Source organism: Dichomitus squalens, assembly GCF_000275845.1.
Source record: "Dichomitus squalens LYAD-421 SS1 unplaced genomic scaffold DICSQscaffold_112, whole genome shotgun sequence".
Classification (NCBI taxonomy): Eukaryota; Fungi; Basidiomycota; class Agaricomycetes; order Polyporales; family Polyporaceae; genus Dichomitus; species Dichomitus squalens.
The window spans coordinates 1-18,258 of NW_006766994.1; the positions used below are offsets into that span (position 1 = coordinate 1).

Consider the following 18,258-nt stretch of genomic DNA (forward strand, 5'->3'; position numbering starts at 1 on the left):
GAGAATATGTCGTCTGTATACAAACTCTGTATATCCTACGTAAGTTGACTGATAAGGAACGTTGTAGAGTTGGGTTCATTCCAGTGATGTACACAATATAGTGGACTAGTAAGTACCAAGTAAATTCCTCTAAGGTGGCGGGTGAATTAGTAAGAGTAAGGTGGCAGAAGCGAAGCGCCCCCGGGCTCGACCTTTTGTGTCTAGAGCCCGGTATCTCCCGACAACACGGGACCATTGTGATGACATCACGACCCAGACTCCATCCATTGAGATCCGCCTCTCAGCCATCATGATCTAGTCGCCACCCATTCAGATCCCGGTCCGGGCCATACAGATGCTATCTAAAGGGAAATATCTCGGCTCTCGATGGCTACTCAAGACCGGCCCGTATTTGGGCCGTTGAGATGTATTTGGATGCATTAAGATGCCGATCGGGTTTTTCCGACATGAAGCAGTAAGTGAAGGTCTAGAGTAGGAAGTGCTACCGAACAACACTTGTACATATGCATTGAGTGGGCGATCGCCAGTTCTTTCACGGACTCACGCCTTCGCGCGACGGGCCTCAGCTACATCCGGCGGCGAAGACTACACCTGTCCACACCTCCAGGCGCGACAGAGTGCGCGTTAGAGCGATGTCAGGTAGCAGAAGCGCGTTGCGCGTCATGGGTGCGGAGACCTTGCGCGCGAGATCTCGGATGCAATGTGGATGGCGTCCCCGTGGCTTCCTCTCACCCACTGCGGGTCTTGGGGTCGGGAGGGCAAGGGGAAAATCACTCACCACAACCCTCGCAGTCGCGTATTCGCCCCAGATGCCCTTCCGTATCTTCTCCTCCGCCCTAACATTCTTCCAGGCTGTACTGGTCCCCGCCCTTACGGCCGCGCCCACTTCATCCCTTGGCGTGACAACAATCGGCGTTGGGATCCTCTTGTTCACCTTGAGCAACCCCTCCCGCACACCCGTCGTCTCGAGCACGTACACGACCGATCCGCCGATATCAGGGTACCATTTGCTGTAGTGAAATGACGGGGGAATGCCCTCCGGAAGGTGGAACCGGAAGGGGAGGCGGAGGATGTCTGAACCGGGTGGGGGGTAGGCGGAGCCTTTGGACCACAAAGGAAGAGATGTATTGAGGATGAGGTGGTTTTCTTCGTACGTGCGTCTCCCGCGGCGAGCGCGTCTGAGAGGAGGAGGGGATTGAGATGCCTGTCTGCTGGGAAAAGCAGTGATGGAGCAGACGTACGACTGGATCTCGCCGCGGAGCGCGATGTGGACTTGGTTGATATCCTCTTCTTGTAGATGGCGGAAGTTGAGTTGTACTTCTCCCTCGACGAAGCCCCCGGTGCAGTGGATGGACGGCGGGACGACGACGGTGAGTGCGGATGACAGAGAGGAAGAGGGTAGAAGAGACATTATGCTATAGTCCCAGGCAGAGATGCTGTCATAACGAGCATTCACGAGGTTATGTCATATCTTGGAGTCCACCACAGGCACGTACCGGTTATCATTCCATTAGACGACGTCGGATGAGGCGTGTGATACGATTGCCCGCGAGGACCGACGTCGATCAGCATTATCGAAAGCGTTGGTTACCAGGTCAAGCAGTCGGCTCTGAGGACTGATGTCTGGAGCTGCTGACAGTGAGAGGAGGTGTACTTACGGTCGTTGGCAACAATGTCAAGACGGCAACCTGCAGTCGACCAGGACGCACATGAGGCGCTTAGAATCGGATGATCCGGTCCGCGTCACAGGCTGTGTCACGCTATACAGTTGATTCCCACGGCAGCCACCGGGGGGCAAGATTTGTGGACGGCAGCGAAGAAGGCGTTCTGTGCAACCGCGAACAGCCCTCAACACTCAACGACCCTATCCAAAAAGCATGAGGTCTGTGATCGAGGTCTTTGTCGCATAGCTTGGAGTTACAGATGCTGATTGTGCGCTATTTGCGACTACACAAACAGCGGCAGCAAGCTCTCAGTGTCAAGCGTGCGGGGCTCTATCCAGGAGCTTCTCGCCGAGTCCAACGGCGAGAAGAAGCGCAACTTCGTCGAGACAATCGAGCTCCAGATTGGTCTCAAGAACTACGACCCCCAGCGCGACAAGCGTTTCTCGGGTACCGTCAAGTACGCCCTCCGTCTCAGCCCACTTGACCGCATTACTGACCAATGAATGGCGAATAGGCTCCCTCATGTCCCCCGCCCTCGCATGTCTATCTGCATCCTCGCAGATGCCGCCGATATCGACCGTGCTAAGCAGATCGACCTTGAGTACAAGTCCGTCGACGACTTGAAGAAGCTCAACAAGAACAAGAAGCTCGTCAAGAAGCTTGCTAAGCAGTACGACGCTTTCTTGGCCTCGGAGACCCTCATCAAGCAGATTCCCCGTTTGCTTGGCCCTGGTCTCTCCAAGGGTACGCACCTATCCCTCGCATAGACGCAGGGGCCGTAGTGCTGATGCCCTCTTGTAGCTGGCAAGTTCCCCACGCCCGTCTCCCACGCGGAGGACCTCCAGAACAAGATCACCGAGGTCCGCTCAACCATCAAGTTCCAGCTCAAGAAGGTGCTTTGCTTGGGCGTCGCCGTCGGTCACGTCCAGATGTCCGACGACCAGGTTCTTGCCAACGTCATGCTGAGTAAGTGTCTAACTCTTTTCGTCCCGTCATCCCCCGAGAGCTCATTATCGTGTGTCTAGGCATCAACTTCCTCGTCTCGCTTCTCAAGAAGAATTGGCAGAACGTGAAGTCGCTTCACATCAAGTCGACGATGGGCAAGCCCGTCCGTCTGTACTGAGCGCTTCACGTTCTAGCCGCGTCTCGTCTTTTCAGGAGACGGTCCTCGCATATACCATACAACGGACAGGCTGATGAGAGGGGAGAGACGAGCATAGGATGACAGGGCCACACGCACGCGCAGGCTGCAATGCACAACATGAAGCCCCGCACGCTTGGACCAACGGCTTCGGTGAGGGCTGGGAGCCGATTGGGAGCTGATGCAGTTTTGTGCGTTTATGTGTGTGGTTTCCTCTTCTCCTGCTCGACGTACTCTTCTTTGTTGGTCGTGGTCCGCTGGTCGGGTATCTGGAGAGCGCTGCTGGTTTGTCTTTATGCGATGTATCCTTATGGGGCTATGCTTGTACGCGGTATGTAGCAATGACGATACATGAAGACAAAGTTGGCGTTTTCCGTGTGTACTTGTGCCTCCACTGCGGTGTGGGGCTTCTCCACTTCAGGAGTCAAGTATGTGTCGAGTGCAGGGGAAATGGGGAACCTAGGGCTGTGAGGCGGTCTGGGGAATGGAGCTCAGGTGATTGGCTGTATAATGCAACCTTCGCCTCACAGCTTGGGCCACTCGGCAACAGCAGGATCAACCACGATATGCTCGGTATTGACCTCCATACAGAAGTCTACCAGCTTAGCAGCTGCGTGCACAGTCGAACGGCTGCCGAAAGCAGGCACGGATTAGGGCTAGTCGGTCATCCTGAAACTATCACCTATTACTTACGTAGTCACGAGAGAGCTCATAAGTGTATTCCAAACATATCGGAAGACTAAGAGTGGTAGCATGGCGGTGTAAAGTTGTGGGCTCCTTTCCCACCCTAACTTTGCTCGTATTGAGTCACTAACGCTACAGTCGCGCCACCTATGTATACAGATTGATTGTGGTGAAGGGGGCGTGTACAGTGAGCCAGTGAATTATCTGCCGCGACGTGGGTCAGGAGGCACCTCATTCATGCAGACACGGATGAGAAGGCATGATAACAGAAGTTATGCAGACAACGTTCCATCCTCCGGAGGTTTCTACTGCTTCTTGGCATACACCTCGACCTCTGGCTTGATGCTCGCCAGCAAGTCCTCCGTCGAGTGCTTCGGCTTCCATCCGAGGGCTCTTGTCCGATCCGCCCGAGCCCGCGAATTCGTCCCAAAGAGGTACCCACGCCATTCGCTCCCAAAGTACTTGAGGATCTCGTCGTGCGAGAAGGGCGTCGGCTCGGGGCTGTCCGCGAGCCCGAGCTCGTACATAGCGCGCCCGATCGCGAGGCTGATGTCGAGCCAGCGGTGCTCGCCGGACTCACCAAAGTAGAGACCTTCCCAGCCGTGTCCGGTCGTGTCGGGGTGGTGGAGGATGCTATCGAGGAGGACAATGTATATGTCCGCGGCTGTGAAGAGGGTTTCCTCTCGATCATTCTGTTCACGAAGAGTATGTATAGGGTGTCACTCACTGTCGTCGATGTGCACATTTGGCCACAAGGACAGGCCCTTGCCGATGACGCCCGCGCGCTTGCGCGCGAGAGAGAAGCGTATGAGGGAAGGGATCTGTATGGAGTGCGGGTTGGATATGCCCGCTTTGACAAGTGGGTGCGTTGCGATGCCATACACGGTCGAGGGGATAACGATGTGTGTTCGTGCGTATCCTTCCTCGTCAGCACCAACGACGAGCAGATCGACGTTGCGGTGGTACGCTGTTGGAGGAATGGACTTGAGCTGCTCAACGTTGAGGTCGCTGTAGATGGTTTCTGTGGGGTATTCGCCGCGCGCATCGTCGATAAGAAGTCCCGTTCCTGACTGCGTAAATTGATTGAGTGCTGGCTACGAGAGTATGCGCGTCGATTGCTTACGGTGTGAATGAGTATAGGTAGATCGCCGATTTTGTCGTGTCTTCTCTTGAGACCTCTCAATATTGCTTTGGTCAGAGGCTCGTCATCGGAGTCAGACTGGAACACCGCAGTCAATTTTGTAATAAAGCGAACGCCGTTGGACGTCAGAGATTGCGTACGATCTGAAGGATGATGTGATTTGCTGCTACAGCCTCTTCGATCCTATCGTGTTCCGCATGAGACGCAATGAGTGTCTTCACGCCGAACTTGGACTCGAGTAAATGAGCTTTCTCGGGGTTGCGCACAAGAGCGGTGATGTCAAAGGTGTCAGCATCAGGATGGTTCAAGAGGCGAACTAGCAAGGTGCCTCCAATATAGCCTGAAAAGGAGGTGAGTGCGGTGCTGTTTGGTCATGGAGCGGCAGTTCGTACCAGTCACGCCGGTCACGAAGATGGATATTTTGCCGGCCATTCTGGTACTGTTGGTTGAGGGGGCAATATCCTAAGATCAGGGCGCTGTTGTGATTGCTGTGATGGGGAAAGGTACCTGGTAGTAGTACTGGATAGCGAGTGCTAGCTGATGATATACCATCCCACGATTCTCTGCTTGATAAGATAGAATCTGACAAAGCACTCTCAGCTCTAAGCTCATACAATGTCCGATTCTCCGGACGATCACCTAGCTTCAGTGTGGGCGAACAAGATCGACGCTTCATAGCGAGAGAGGTGGGGTGTGTTTACTTGGGGCCTGAGTATGCGCACTGGAGTCATATCCAGAATGGTGATAGGCATCGGATGCTACTTGAGCGAAACGAATGCGAGGTTACTGGTAGATGTTTAGTTTCACGGTAGCGTCAGCTGTTTTTGAGCATGATGAATAGCACTATGCTTGATATCGCAGTGATTACACATCCAAGGGTTGGAAAGCAAACTACTTACCATCGTGACGTCGCGGCGAGTGAGCGAAAGGGGTCGAAGCCGGCGGGCAGATGCCGAAAGCGAACGCCCTAACATGGAAGCAGAAGCGCCTGTTACAAAACATCTCAAGTCTTCTCTTCCACCGCCCTGGTGCAGGCCACCGGCCGCTACACCTCTCCCACTCTATTGACTCAATTCTTAGACCGTGCTTCAGAAGGGTCATGATATGTGCCGCTTCCGAAATGGCATGTATCCCTTTCGTTCGTTCGCCGAGTCTTGCCTTCCGGGGATGGCATTGTTCCCACGCGGAGAACATGTCTGGTCTAGGGATATTGCAGTCCTCCGCTGTGCGTTGAATGGGTATCATGCTCCCTGAGTGGAGGGAGAATCTACACTTTGTCTTTTGGAACTTTTGTGTAGAGTATGAGCTGCGTGAAGATCAGCTTCGATGGACGAAGGCTTGAGACGTCCCCGTTGCCGGTCCGACTGCCCTTCGATTCCCGGGTCCTGACGGACCTCCGCTTGGGACGTAACTACCAGGGCCAACCCTTGTCGCGATCGGATCTGCATACAATGTCTCTGGGTTGGCATCCTCGTAGTGGCATGTTCGAGGTGAGGGTATCACTCGGTGTTGACAGGTATCTTGACCAACAGCAGCCGTGGCCTGCCCCTCGCTTCCTTGTCGTTTCCAGAAACATGCAGCGCATGGATCGCAGCCAATTGAAATAGTGCATGCAGTCAAGATGTTGCACACAGGTACCCCATCGACTCAGAGGCCGCCATATCTGCCTTCGTACCGACGTCGGTGCCTGAAACTTCAAGGCTCCGTCATCGCGTCCATCCTCCTCGTGCCTTAGTGTCTTCCACTTCAAATTGTTCAATACTGTCTCCGGGTTACTCTCCGACGTACCTTTCTGTGACGATCGGCAGGCCTTTGTACGGGCTTTCTGTCCTCGAAGTAGCTGAGGATACTCATGCGAAGGCCCTACTGTCCTCGGTCCGTCCTGGGCGCGCAGTGGACCTGGCGCAACGCCGGTGGTTCTCCCTTCGGCGCCCTTGACACGAACGCTCACTCAAGCTACAAACTTGGTTCATCGGCGCGTTCTCACTGCACGTCTCCGGACTTACCTCCTATCCCTTGCCCCTGCGCGTATATAATGCATTCGTCCTCTGTCGCTGGCCTGCAGGCTTCAACACACTCGTCTCCTCGCATAGCAGTCTACAAACTCCGTGACTCCGTCTCACAATATGACACCTCTGCTGACTTCTGTCTTGACGTTATTTGCCCTCATGCACGCGGCGCGGGCTTTTGAAGCCCCCGCTATACCTCTCAACTGGACGACGCTCTCCACCTGCGCGGTCGACAACCCCGCTCGCATCCTAGCGGGGGATGTGACCACAGTGACCGAGGACAACAGTCCTGCGGCTTGTATCACCTCGTGCGCTGCGGGTGGTTTCGGCTATGCCGGCGTCGAGTTCGGGGACGAGTGCCACTGCGCGACGGGCCTCAAGGCTCCGCTCGACGAGGGTACCGCGGCAGTGTGCGACATGGCTTGCCCTGGCGACGCGAACTTGTCCTGCGGTGGGGTGTGGAGTATTCAGGTTAGCTCGCCGTTGTCTTCGCATGCACTCTAATACTGATGCCTGTCGTGCGACATATAGCTGTACACGGTCCCTGCTCTTCGCCCCGGCAGCTGGGCGTACCAGGGATGTATCGTAGATACTGTCGAGACGCCCGCGTTCGCGACCGTCACGCTGCAGAACCTCGCCTCCAACCTCGACCTCGTGAACCAGTGCCTTCAGGCGTGCTCGCATGCAGGCTTCTCGTTTGCGGGCTTGGAGAATGCCAGCGAATGCCAGTGTTCCAACGAAGGAATTACGGCGGGCGCGACGAAGGCCAACGAGACGGATTGTAACTCTCTCTGCCCCCTCCCGGGCGATGCGGGCTTCGAAATTTGCGGCGGTGTGGAGAGGTTGGGCGTGTACAAGTTCATTGGGTGAATGTACATATTGTCTCCGTTGATAGGGTTAGTTCTCTGGTCTGGATCGTGTCTTCGCGCCCTGTTCGTCCGTTACAGACGTTTCGTTTTCGTCCAGACTCGTCTAGCGATCATTTGTGCTCTCAAGATACATCCAAGGATACCTGTTGATACATAAGACGGTCGATACGCGAATCGTCCAATAAAGTGTCATATCAATCTACTCCTCGTCCTCCGGATCCGGCTCAACATCCAACTCCTCCTCAGCCTCTTCCTGCAGACTGTCTCTATCCTTCTCCCGGACACCAACCTCAATCCCATTCGGAATGCCATTCACGACTTGCGCGTGCTCGTACACCCTCACGCCCGCCCTCGCGCGCTCCGTAATGACCCTCTTCACCGGGTCCCACTCTGCCCCGCTTTCAAAGAACCGCCTCTTTTTCCCGTTTCCTATACTCACATTCCAAGGTTCGTGACCGCACCCGAAATCGTCATCATGCGTGAGGTCGCGCTCGAACTCGGGCGGGAGCCGGGGCACGTCGAAGTATTTGGAGGTGACAATACTCATCCGCTGACGGCCGTTACGCAGCCGGCGCGAAGATCGGCCTCGTCGGCGGGACGGGGACTCGTCGTCGGATGCATCGTCTTCCTGCTCGGAATCAGTCTGGTCGGATTGGCTCTGAATGTCGTACACCATGCGGGCGTGTTCTATCGCAGGTACGATAAGCATGAGGTATATAAAGCGATTGAAGTGCAGGAACACATACGCGCAAGCCGCTCGTCAAGATCGTCGATGGGCGCATGGGCATGCACGCCATTGAGGCCGAGGTGTTCACCGAGACCTTCCCTTGGAACGTCCTGCATCTGCACTGAGGGCGCAGGACCGAGTTCTGAAAGGTACCTGAGACATCGCGACCTATTCCAACGCGATCATCCAATTTGTATCAGGTCCACGGGACAGATGTCAGCGAGCACAAACCGAATCTCGTTGAGGGAACCGTCCTTCAGATTCAAATCCTCTAAGTTGCTCTCCTGTACTTCGAGCCGGTACCGCGGCCCGAACCACTCGAAGTACTCGTTCCAGGGCAGGTTTGGATCGATGTCGTTCTCGATTCCCAACGCGCATGCGGTTTCGTACGTCCACGCGCGCGCAACGTTCTTCACGGTGTACCCGCCCCCACCCAAGAGCATGAGCGGTATGTTCTTGGAGCGAATGTACTGCACGCAGCGCCCGTGGCCGTGCATGGTCAAGTTGAGGCCACCGAGCTTGTCGCCCGAAAGCGAGTCCGCACCACATTGAAGGACGATTGCGGAGGGGCGGAACACATCCAGGATCTTGTCTACCACCTGTACGTAGAGATGTGAGCGGAGCGCAAGGTTGCTGCGGCAGGGTTACAGCACGTACAGGTTCAAATATGCTCTTGTATGACTCGTCTGTGATACCGTCCTTCAATGGAATATTGACCGAATACCCAAATCCTTTGTCCCTTCCCCTGTCTTCGAGAAGACCAGTGCCGGGGAAGAACTCGCCAAACTTGTGGAGAGATAAGGTCATGACGCGGTCGGTCATCCAGAAGGCCTCCTCAACGCCGTCGCCATGGTGGCAGTCGATGTCGATGTAGAGCACACGGGGAACATAGCGGAGCATTTCGAGGATACCGAGGACGATGTCGTTAATGTAACAAAAGCCGGACGCCTCGCGCTTCTTGGCGTGGTGCAGCCCTCCGGCCCAATTGATGGTGATGTCGGACTGACCTTCCATAAGGCGCTTTGCGGCGGCTTTAAGTGGAAGAGAGGAAACGGGACTCAGAACGAAGGGGCAGAGCGGAGTGGGGCAACGTACCAATGGAGCCACCGGCGGATATGGACGAGAACTCGAACACGCCCTCGAATGGGGGGTTGTCTTCGCCAATGAGAAAGCGCGTGCCTTGGTACGTCAGTCTGCGGACGTTTTCGTGAGTGACCTTGGTAAGGAAGTTGATGTACTCGTCCGTGTGGAAACGCGTCATGACCTCGGGGGTAGCGCGTTTGGGACGCTGAGGGCGGCGATGGGGAGTAAGAGGCTGCGTCTCGGGAACAAGAGCGGGAAAGACGAAATACGTACAAGTACGCTCATCTTTGGAAGCATGTCATATGCTTGAACTAGCTCATGAGTGATGCGCATCCGCTGGGGCTTCATGGCGTGGTGGACGCCGTAGGAGTAGGCAGCCACATCGGCTGAATGTCCGGTTGAGCAAGGTCGGGCATGAGCAGCAGGAAGAAAGAGATTACGTGCGATCATAGTAGTATGCGACCCTCCTTTTAGACATTATCGATAGCTGCGCGGGTCGCCGAATGAAGAGACGGAGGTCCACGAGTCGCCGAGATGGTCGTCGCGTCGGTCCGGGGTCGAGTGCAAGCGAGACAAATTGACGACAGAAGGCTAGAAAGAGGGCTGGGACTGGTACTATGTGATCGTGAGCAACATGAGGACCAGAGGGGTTTGCAAGATGGAGGAGGGCCTGTCGAGAGGAACAGGACAGTCCTCAGGACAAAAGCTCGCTGCTCGACTGTGGCACTCAACTCTCCGGTGGCAGATCCACGCCCCGATTGCATCGAGATTGATCTCCATCGGGCCGGCTGATATCTGCAGGCCGTCGTTACAAAATTGCAAGACCTTCTTTGAACCCACCATCCGGGATTGTTACGGGTACAGCAATATTCTCCGTCGTGCGCTATTGCTCGCCCTCCTGCTGCTACCAGTACAGCTGTCTCCTGCAGCAAACAGATCCAAGGCATCGTCATCCCGCCTCACCAACAGGAATCATCAAAGAAGCGCAAGGCCGCCGTACGTGCCAACCGGGAAGCTATCTAGCGGGATACATTTGCCTATCCAAGCTTTCACTTCCAGCGTAGGAACCTGTTGCGGCCGTCCGGAGCGTCGATGATGGTGGGATTGCTTGCTCTCGCTCTACGTATCACGTGATTCCTGACCTATCCAACGCAGTATCCGCCACCTGCCTTACCTAATGAGATCCTTCTCGCCGTATTCAAGCTCACTCAACCTCCATCCTATACCTACGATCCGTCCATACTCAAAGGTCCCAGGAATCCTTGGCTCACAACCCTCAAAACCAAAAAGGCTCTAGTCCTCGTCTGCAAAGCATGGTCACCCTCCGCGACCGAACTTCTCTACTCCGATATCGTCATCAGGAGGATGGGCCAGATCCCTGCTCTCACAAGCACATTCCGCAGTGATCGGAGGCTTTCCCTGCTTGTCCGAGCCATCTGCATGGAAACGTGTGTCGTCTTGACACACTGTGCCGACGTCGTACGTGAAGACTTTGAATACATCCTAGGCCAGTGCACAAATCTCGTCTCCTTCTCTTGCCATCCGCATCCCCATGCCTACTTTCCTGACTCACTTGATCTGCCTCACGGGAGGCTGCCAAATGGCTATGCTGCCTTTGATCCGGCGTGGATACTGGACTTGACGCATGCAGGCCCTCAAGACTTCGTTGTCCAGAAGCTTTCTCGTCTCAAGACCTTGGATTTCACCTCGCTGAGCAGAGCTTCTCTTTTGACACTCGCTTGCACCCTCTCCCGCAGCAACAATCTCACCTCCCTGACCCTTGGAAGTATAGATGACGAGTCACCGGGATATTCCTATCCGATAACGTGTCTGCCGGACGTGACTTTCCACGCACTCACGACACTATCAATCCACTGCGACTGCCCCTCATTCCTCGAATATGTCACCACGCGGTGGTCCGTGCCACGCTTAGCGTACTTGGCCTGCGTGCACGCCGAAGACATTCCGATCGCCCTCCTCAAATCGCACGGCACAAATTTGACCTACCTCAACCTGACCTACTCTTCCCACCGTATTCAATACATGAATGCGAACATCGAATTTCTTCCGCGCCTCCGAGATCTCTGTCCCGAGATATCGCATCTCGCCATGCCCATTCCGCACGACGCACGCATGGCACTCGACATCCGTTCGTCAACCCTCCGCTACCTCGATATTGAAACACACCCTGTCAGATTCGTGTCGTCGTACCGGACCATGGCTCTCGCGCCGACAGCGCACGTTCCACAGCTGAAAAAGGTCCGATTCGTCATCGTCGGGATGCTCATCGGCCTACCCTCCTTGCCCCTCATCTTCCACCCGTCCATTCTTCCCGGCTCGGATCGCGTGTTCGAGGATATCACAGAATTGCCTGGTGCCGACGATTCTGACGATTCCGACGACCATGTCGACTGGCTCTTGCGCACGACAGGGGGCATCGAAACGGTCCTCTCCCAGGCTCTGGTGCGGCAGCACTCATGGGCGGTCGTGGACGACATCCTGTACGACGGTAGTGAGCACTCGGGCGCGGAGGGGGACCCGAGGCTGCCGGAGGATGACGACTCGGACTCGGAGGGCGAGTATGTGTACCGCTCGATGCCTTCTAGTCCTGAGGATGCGGAGACGAATTCCTCCGCAGACGGCTCGGAAGCAGATATGGGCGACTCTTGCGTTGAGAACAAGGATTGGAACGAAGCCAAATACGAGGGCGAGGGCGAGGTTACCGATTCGGACATGGAGCGGGAGTGGTACGAGGTGGAGCCTGAGATGCCGCCATACCCCAACAAAGTTCAGTTTGTCGATGATGCTTTGGATTCGAGCCGAGGACAATACAGCCGGGAGGCTGTCCTCAAGGCTTTCTCTAGAAGCCAGCTTGGCGACTATCTCTTAGACTGACGAGCCCCGGTCACGGCGGCTGCATGATCGTGAGACATTGTGTAGAGAAACTTAGAGTACTGTTCGTGATCGTAATGCGAATCTCAGTACTTCATTGAATGTATCTGCTGCAACCTAGGCCGTTATGCTCTATGCGTAAACCATAGCAGGCCCTCTCGGGGCGAACGGAATATGAGCTACCTGCATACGGAAATCAGGTTCCGGCCGAATCTCTGGCTTAGAATCGGCTCGTAGGGAACGTCTCTAGCGGCGACTCACCGTATCGATGCATTTCTGAGTGAGATGGTTCAAGCGGAGGTGTATATCTCACAAAAGGTGTGGAGGTCATCGTAGATGGAGAAAAAGCTACAATCGAAGAGGTGAAGGGACGTTGGATCCACCAGGCGACATTTCTGTTGCGGCGTGCCGCCGATATTCGCCACGAAGATGATCTTCCTGAGCAAGGTCGACTCAAGTCGAACCCCGACGCCCGCAACAGTATGATGTGTGAGTCGTGACCCGAGATGCCGTTCTCGGGACTGTATAACAATGTAGTAATCCAAACTCTGATCCTGATCATCTCAGGCATGATCCCGTCGGGCTGTACGGAAGGGCCTTCACCAGGGTCTGTATACAGCGCCGCTTCTTCCTGATCCGGCTTCCGTCGTATTACTTAGACCTGCCCCGGCTATTGGTACGCTGCGCTGTACACGTGTATATCACACTTCGAGCTGATGTCCTCAACCTTCAAAGACATCTTGGTACGCCAGTAATTACGATGGGAAGACTGGAGTAACATGGCCGAGAAGAACTGACCCTTCGATCTAGCAATCCCTTGCAAGGGACCGGAAAAAGGTCAAGAGCTCCATGTTCAGGACGCAACATGTTTAGATACAGTATTCACAAGTACCTTGGATGACACTGTATCAGCTGACAAGCATAGCTTCGAGACACAGCTGGGCACTCACCCAGTTCAATAGGTGACTCAGTGAAAGGAGGTTCACAGAACCTCCTCACTGAAGCTCGGGATGTAAAACTAGAACGAGATCTATACCGTGGTGAGCAGAGCTAGAATACATGTGTATGAGAATACGTACCTATACCGTGGTGAGCAGAGCTAGGAGACACGGTATAGGACGTCAACTATATAACTGTATGCGTACGTAATATGTGAAGAGTGTCAAGTAAGGCCATGACGTAGAGTGGGGCTTACACTCTCCCCACCTCTAAAACAAACTAGATATCCGGGAAAGCTGAACGTAAAGCGGGATGGTCTACCAGGTAGGCGTCTAAGGCAGCAAGATCCTTGCACTCCGAACCAGGAAGCCAAGAATCATGGGATGATGGGAAACCTTTCCAATGTACGAGAAAGCGGAAGCCACGCCCACGCCGACGGTGGTCGATAATGGCCTCGACCTCTTGCTCCTCGATGCCGTCCTCGGTGAAAATAGGAGGAGGCGCGACGAAGGCACGAGAAGGGAATAGAGAGTCATCGTTGGTTCGGAAGGGTTTGAGAAGGGACGAGTGAAACGTAGGGAACATGCACATGGAAGGGGGTAGTTCTAGGGTATAAGATGATGACCCGGGGAACGCACGGATTATTTTGTAGGGGCCGTCGTAGCGTACTACGAACTTCGCCACGCGGTTATCTCCCTTGCGCATGTAGTCGCGCCGACGGTGGAAGGTGGAGAGGAGCACGAGGTCTCCGACGGCGTAAGGAGGATCCTCGGACCTGCCTCGGTTCGCCGCGGTGATCTGCGCCAGCTTGGCTGCGAGGAGGTTGTCCTGTGCCTCGAAGACGTCAGTCTCAATGCTCGACAGGATGTTCTCGGCGAGTCGCGTCTCGTCAGGCGCGTCGAGCGCGACAGATTGTGCGTCGGCCGAGAGGATGGGAGGAAGAATGCGAGGCTGACGACCGATGTGGAGCTGGAACCGCGAGAAGCCAGTGCTCGCGTTTATGGCGCTCATGATCCCAAAACGAACGCGGGGCAGGGCGCGCACCCATCCGCGTTGGTTGCGCGCCACATGGTAGCGCAAGCATTGGATGACGGTCTTGTTGGTGCGCTCGGAGCTGCCGTCGGTCTGGGGGTGAAAGGAAGTGGACATCTTGAGCTTGACACCAGTGAGCTTGTGTAACGACGTCCAGAACGCGGACGTGAAGAGTTTGTCGCGGTCGGAGACAATATGCAAAGGTAGGCCGTTTTCGCAGTACCAACCGTCGAAAAATTGCACGGCAAATTCTTCAGCGGTGACGTTTGTCTGTGTGGGTATGAGACGAATATCGGCGCCGAGGGGGTCGGTGATGGTGCATAGACAATCGAAACCGCTGTCGGGCGGTAGCGGTCCCACGAAGTCGATCGTGGCGGTTTCACCTCGGGCATGAGGAATCGGGAGTGGGTGTAGCGGACCAGATGGCTTAGAGGTTGATCCCTTGTTGCGTTGGCAGTCGTCGCATGAGGGAATGTAGAGTTCCGCCAGTTCCTTACGCATGTTCGGCCAGTAATAGGCGTCCCGCAGGGCAGCGTATGACTTTTCGAAGCCAAAGTGGCCAAGGGCGTCATGAGCGCACCGAAAGATACCCTCTCGGATGTGCGGAATGCGGGGAATCGCCAAGCGGTTTCCGACGAACAGTAGCCCGTCGGTTTCGCGGATACCCAGAGTGCCGACATTCTCTCGCAGGCGGTGACACCACTTGTCCGATAGATAGCCTGTCCGGATGGCGTCGAGCCAGGCTGGGTCTGTGGAAACGCGTAAGCTACCGTGTGGGACGGCCGCGACAAGCGCGGACGCGCCATCCCGCTCGTTGCTACCGCTACTGCAAAGCCGGAGTGCGCGAGTCGCTTGTCGCATCTCGGTTACAGCGGCGCACGAGGAGTGTGCAGAAAAGTCCATCCTGGACAGGGCATCAGCGACGACATTGTCCTCGCCTTTGAGATACCTGATCTCGAAGTCATATTGCGCGAGGAACTCCTGCCAGCGGGCTTGTCGACGGGAGAAGTCGCGTTGGCGATGAAAGTTCTCCAGGGTTCTGTGGTCAGTGAAGACCGTGAAAGGGACACCCAGGAGGTCGACGCGCCACTTTTTGAGGGCGCGGACAATGGCCAATAACTCCTTCTCGTGGACGGGGTAGTTCAGCTCAGCGCCGCTGAGATGGGCGGATTCGAAGGCGACAGGACGGGCTGACTCGAGTGTCGGGCCAAAAGAGAGCATCGCGCCAGTACGCAAGTCGCTCGCGTCACACGAGACGAAAATCGAATTCGCGTCGAGGGCGTCATGGTCGATGACGGTGAGGCAGCGGTGGCTGCAGACAAGCTTCTTGATGGCGTCGAAAGCATCCTGGTGTGCAGGTTGCCAATCTGGCCAACTCTTCTCCGCATCTTTAGATGTGAGAGGTGTGAGCACGACAGAATGAGAAGCAAGATCGGGCAGAAAACTGGCGACATATCGTACAAGACCAAGGAAAGCGCGGACGGCTGTTGCGGAGCGTGGTGTGGGCCAGTTGAGGATTTTGTCGATCTTCTGCTTGTCAGGTTCGACACCGCGAGCCGAGATGTGGTGACCGAGGAAGTCGACCTCAAGAAGGAATAGCTGGGTCTTCTTGTCTGAGCAGTAGAGATGCGCGTCGCGAAGCGCCTGTAAGACACGCTGTACGTTACGGCGGTGCTCTTCGAGAGTCTGGGACCAAATGATAATATCGTCAATGTAAACGTGGCAGACAGTCCCGATGAGGTGTCGCAAGGCTTTGTTCATTCGGCGTTGATGTGTCGACGGGGCGTTGCGACAACCCTGCGGCATTACCGTCCATTCAAAGAGGCCAAAGGGGGTTGTGACGGCGGTATACTTAACGTCGTCTGGGTGAACGCGGGTTTGAAAGAATGAGTTCGTCATGTCCAGTTTTCCCCAGATTTTGCCCTTGGCGCAATCTGCGAGAATATCAGAAACACGAGGGAGCGGGTGCATGTCGGCAACGGTGTTCGAGTTGAGGGCTCGATAGTCATTAACCCATCGGGGTTTCGCTGTGGGGTCAGACTTCGGGATGAGGAATGCTGGGGAGGCGTACGGAGAGTCCGACTCTCGGAGCCGTCCTGCAGCAATGTGTTCATCCAGGAGCGACTTCCATACTTCGCGGTATTTCTTAGGACAATCGTATTGGCGTCGCGCGATGACTAAGTTGGCGTCCTTCAGGATAAAGCGGTGGTGGACGTCGGAAGGGAGCTGATCGATGTGGGGGATGTCGGAAGGGAACCGGTCGGAGAAGGTGGTCTTCATGGCGGTATTTTCACGGTCTAGGGTCTCGAGGAGAGCGAGGCGTTCGACGTGTGTGCGGACAGCGGAGATAGTGAGGGAGGTGGTGTCAGGAACAGCGGTGTCGGCAGCCAGTCGCTGGGGGGCTGTGTGTGTCAAAAGGTCGCAGAGGACGTCGCGCTGCACGTTCTGCGCATCCAAACGTCGTTCACGTGGAGTCCGCTGGGGCGGAGTAGGAAGGGGAGGGGGAGAGAGGAGGTTGCGACCAGTGGATTTGTTGAGGAGCGTGTGTGCGGCGTGATCTTCAACGATGCTGTTTGATTCGAGCCAGGTCTTGCCTAATATTACAGGGGCACACAGATTATCGACAACGATAGCGCGACACACGCGAGACGACCATGAAAAATCCGGTAAAAGAACTCTCAACTTCACCCATTCCTCACTCCTCATGCCTTCCGAAACCTTTCCCCATGCGTCTCCCAGCCTATGTGCAGTGGGGAGCCGCCGTAGCGGCACTCCCATGGATACAGCGACGTCGCGCCTAACCAACACTGGACCAGCACCGCCATCAATGAGCATGTCAAAAACGGGGGCATCGGGATCGGGCACAAGGCGCGCACGAAGAAAGGTTTGTGGGGCAAAAAGAGGGGGCACGCACGATTCGTCAGAGTCAGAACCAGTGCCGAGGATGCCTGTAGTGTGTGCCAAGGGAGAGGATCCTACAGCGGCAATAGCGGCGATGGTGGTAGGTTCGACTTCTGGAGACTCCTCGTTCACGCTGGCGATGATGCGCTTCGGGCGAACATTTTCCTTGGACGCTTGGCTTTGGGTGGTGAGGTGCGGGTACTTGGTGGTGAGGGGGATGTACGTGGCACCGTCCGGGGCACCGTTGGGGCAGTTCCCGGACATGTGAGTGGAGCTGACGACGTTGAGGCGTCGGCATTTGAAACATCCCTTGTTAGACGTCAAGATTTGTCGCTCCGCTGCGGTGAGCTGAGGGAGCGAAGCCTTGGTCGAGGAGCCAGAGGTGACAGGAGGATTGCCACGGCGGCCGCCCGGAGCTGGGTTGGCCGCGAGGATCTGCATGATGACGTCGACTTGACGTCGGCGTTGGTCATCGGCACGAGCACACGCCGATTTCCATCGGACATATTGGTCGAGCGGAATCGCTTGGATGTCGTCCGACTGGATGAGCGGGCGGAGGCTGTCGCAGACGCGAGTCTCGATGATGAGTCGCAGTCCCTCGGTTGAGAAGCGAGACGAGGAAGCGCGTAACTGGGTGTTGAGGACCTCGAGTCCCAAGACAAAATCCAGGAAAGTCTGGTTCTCGCGCTGTCTGGCATTCATGATCTGAGTCTTGATGTCGACGTCCCAGTTCATGGGGAGGTGATTCGCGCGTAGCTCAGCGAGGAATTCGTCGAAATCCATGCCATCGAAGCGGCAGCTGTCGGTGCGGTACCAGTCGCGGATAATGTCGTGGGAGATATACATGCAGGCCTTGAATACCTTGTCCTCTTCGGCGATGTTGCGGTCGCGGAAGAATTGGAGGCATCCGTGTTCCCAGGCGTTGATGACGGAGGGGGTGATGTTGCCATTACCGATTCCAGGTGCCGATTTCGGGATCATCATGACCGGAGCGTCGCCAGGAGGCATGTTGCGCGGGGTGAGATGGATATATGCAGGTGGGGAGCTGGGGGAGACGGGGAAGGGGACTCGGAGAGCGCCCGGGGGGTTCGAACGTTGGGTAGTAGTGCGTCTCGGATGAGTGCCGCGGGCTCCAAACTGCGTCCGCGGAGGACAGTGATTGCAGGGATGCGAGTG

General features: G+C 55.8%; 8 protein-coding genes across 8 annotated transcripts; 3 read left to right on the forward strand and 5 right to left on the reverse strand.

The window, feature by feature from the left end:
* Positions 1-775: 775 nt before the first annotated feature.
* On the reverse strand, positions 776-1,387 carry DICSQDRAFT_20672 (uncharacterized protein; the record flags this gene model as incomplete). The annotated part of the gene is made up of 2 exons (XM_007371502.1): positions 776-1,178; positions 1,245-1,387. Coding segments are annotated over 2 exons (546 nt in total), but the record flags the coding sequence as incomplete, so codon positions are not given.
* A 450-nt stretch (positions 1,388-1,837) lies between these two features.
* On the forward strand, positions 1,838-3,166 carry DICSQDRAFT_94607 (ribosomal protein L1). The gene is made up of 5 exons (XM_007371503.1): positions 1,838-1,882; positions 1,960-2,121; positions 2,179-2,408; positions 2,466-2,630; positions 2,690-3,166. Exons 1-5 carry the CDS (start codon positions 1,878-1,880, stop codon positions 2,785-2,787), a joined length of 660 nt encoding a protein of 219 aa, XP_007371565.1. The 5' UTR covers positions 1,838-1,877; the 3' UTR covers positions 2,788-3,166.
* A 492-nt stretch (positions 3,167-3,658) lies between these two features.
* Positions 3,659-5,473, reverse strand: DICSQDRAFT_184237 (NAD(P)-binding protein). Its single transcript, XM_007371504.1, has 7 exons — positions 5,270-5,473; positions 5,138-5,212; positions 5,023-5,069; positions 4,771-4,970; positions 4,613-4,708; positions 4,217-4,559; positions 3,659-4,153 (listed from the first exon to the last, which is right to left on the reverse strand). The coding sequence occupies exons 3-7, from the start codon at positions 5,060-5,062 to the stop codon at positions 3,795-3,797; spliced, it is 1,038 nt and encodes a 345-aa protein (XP_007371566.1). The 5' UTR covers positions 5,063-5,069; positions 5,138-5,212; positions 5,270-5,473; the 3' UTR covers positions 3,659-3,794.
* A 1,325-nt stretch (positions 5,474-6,798) lies between these two features.
* DICSQDRAFT_175624 (uncharacterized protein) lies at positions 6,799-7,509 on the forward strand (the record flags this gene model as incomplete). The annotated part of the gene is made up of 2 exons (XM_007371505.1): positions 6,799-7,110; positions 7,171-7,509. The coding sequence occupies 2 exons, from the start codon at positions 6,799-6,801 to the stop codon at positions 7,507-7,509; spliced, it is 651 nt and encodes a 216-aa protein (XP_007371567.1).
* Positions 7,510-7,707: 198 nt separating this feature from the next.
* Positions 7,708-9,768, reverse strand: DICSQDRAFT_73148 (uncharacterized protein; the record flags this gene model as incomplete). The annotated part of the gene is made up of 6 exons (XM_007371506.1): positions 7,708-8,195; positions 8,255-8,403; positions 8,467-8,834; positions 8,893-9,266; positions 9,331-9,523; positions 9,592-9,768. 6 exons carry the CDS (start codon positions 9,766-9,768, stop codon positions 7,708-7,710), a joined length of 1,749 nt encoding a protein of 582 aa, XP_007371568.1.
* Positions 9,769-10,296: 528 nt separating this feature from the next.
* DICSQDRAFT_184240 (uncharacterized protein) lies at positions 10,297-12,215 on the forward strand (the record flags this gene model as incomplete). The annotated part of the gene is made up of 2 exons (XM_007371507.1): positions 10,297-10,416; positions 10,474-12,215. The coding sequence occupies exons 1-2, from the start codon at positions 10,411-10,413 to the stop codon at positions 12,211-12,213; spliced, it is 1,746 nt and encodes a 581-aa protein (XP_007371569.1). The 5' UTR covers positions 10,297-10,410.
* Positions 12,216-13,824: 1,609 nt separating this feature from the next.
* Positions 13,825-14,160, reverse strand: DICSQDRAFT_24568 (uncharacterized protein; the record flags this gene model as incomplete). Its single annotated transcript, XM_007371508.1, has 1 exon — positions 13,825-14,160. A coding segment is annotated over one exon (336 nt), but the record flags the coding sequence as incomplete, so codon positions are not given.
* Positions 14,161-16,978: 2,818 nt separating this feature from the next.
* On the reverse strand, positions 16,979-17,523 carry DICSQDRAFT_130512 (uncharacterized protein; the record flags this gene model as incomplete). Its single annotated transcript, XM_007371509.1, has 2 exons — positions 16,979-16,988; positions 17,096-17,523. The coding sequence occupies 2 exons, from the start codon at positions 17,521-17,523 to the stop codon at positions 16,979-16,981; spliced, it is 438 nt and encodes a 145-aa protein (XP_007371571.1).
* Between the last annotated feature and the right edge of the window lie 735 nt (positions 17,524-18,258).

Coding starts and splice junctions, on each gene's coding strand:
- DICSQDRAFT_94607 (XM_007371503.1), top strand. Junction 2,409..2,465: donor TGGCCCTGGTCTCTCCAAGG/GTACGCACCTAT, acceptor GCCCTCTTGTAG/CTGGCAAGTTCCCCACGCCC. Junction 2,631..2,689: donor TCTTGCCAACGTCATGCTGA/GTAAGTGTCTAA, acceptor TCGTGTGTCTAG/GCATCAACTTCCTCGTCTCG.
- DICSQDRAFT_184237 (XM_007371504.1), bottom strand. CDS start 5,062: ATGGCCGGCAAAATATCCATCTTCGTGACCGGCGTGACTG. Junction 4,971..5,022: donor CTTCGTGACCGGCGTGACTG/GTACGAACTGCC, acceptor CCTCCTTTTCAG/GCTATATTGGAGGCACCTTG. Junction 4,560..4,612: donor TACCTATACTCATTCACACC/GTAAGCAATCGA, acceptor CAATTTACGCAG/TCAGGAACGGGACTTCTTAT.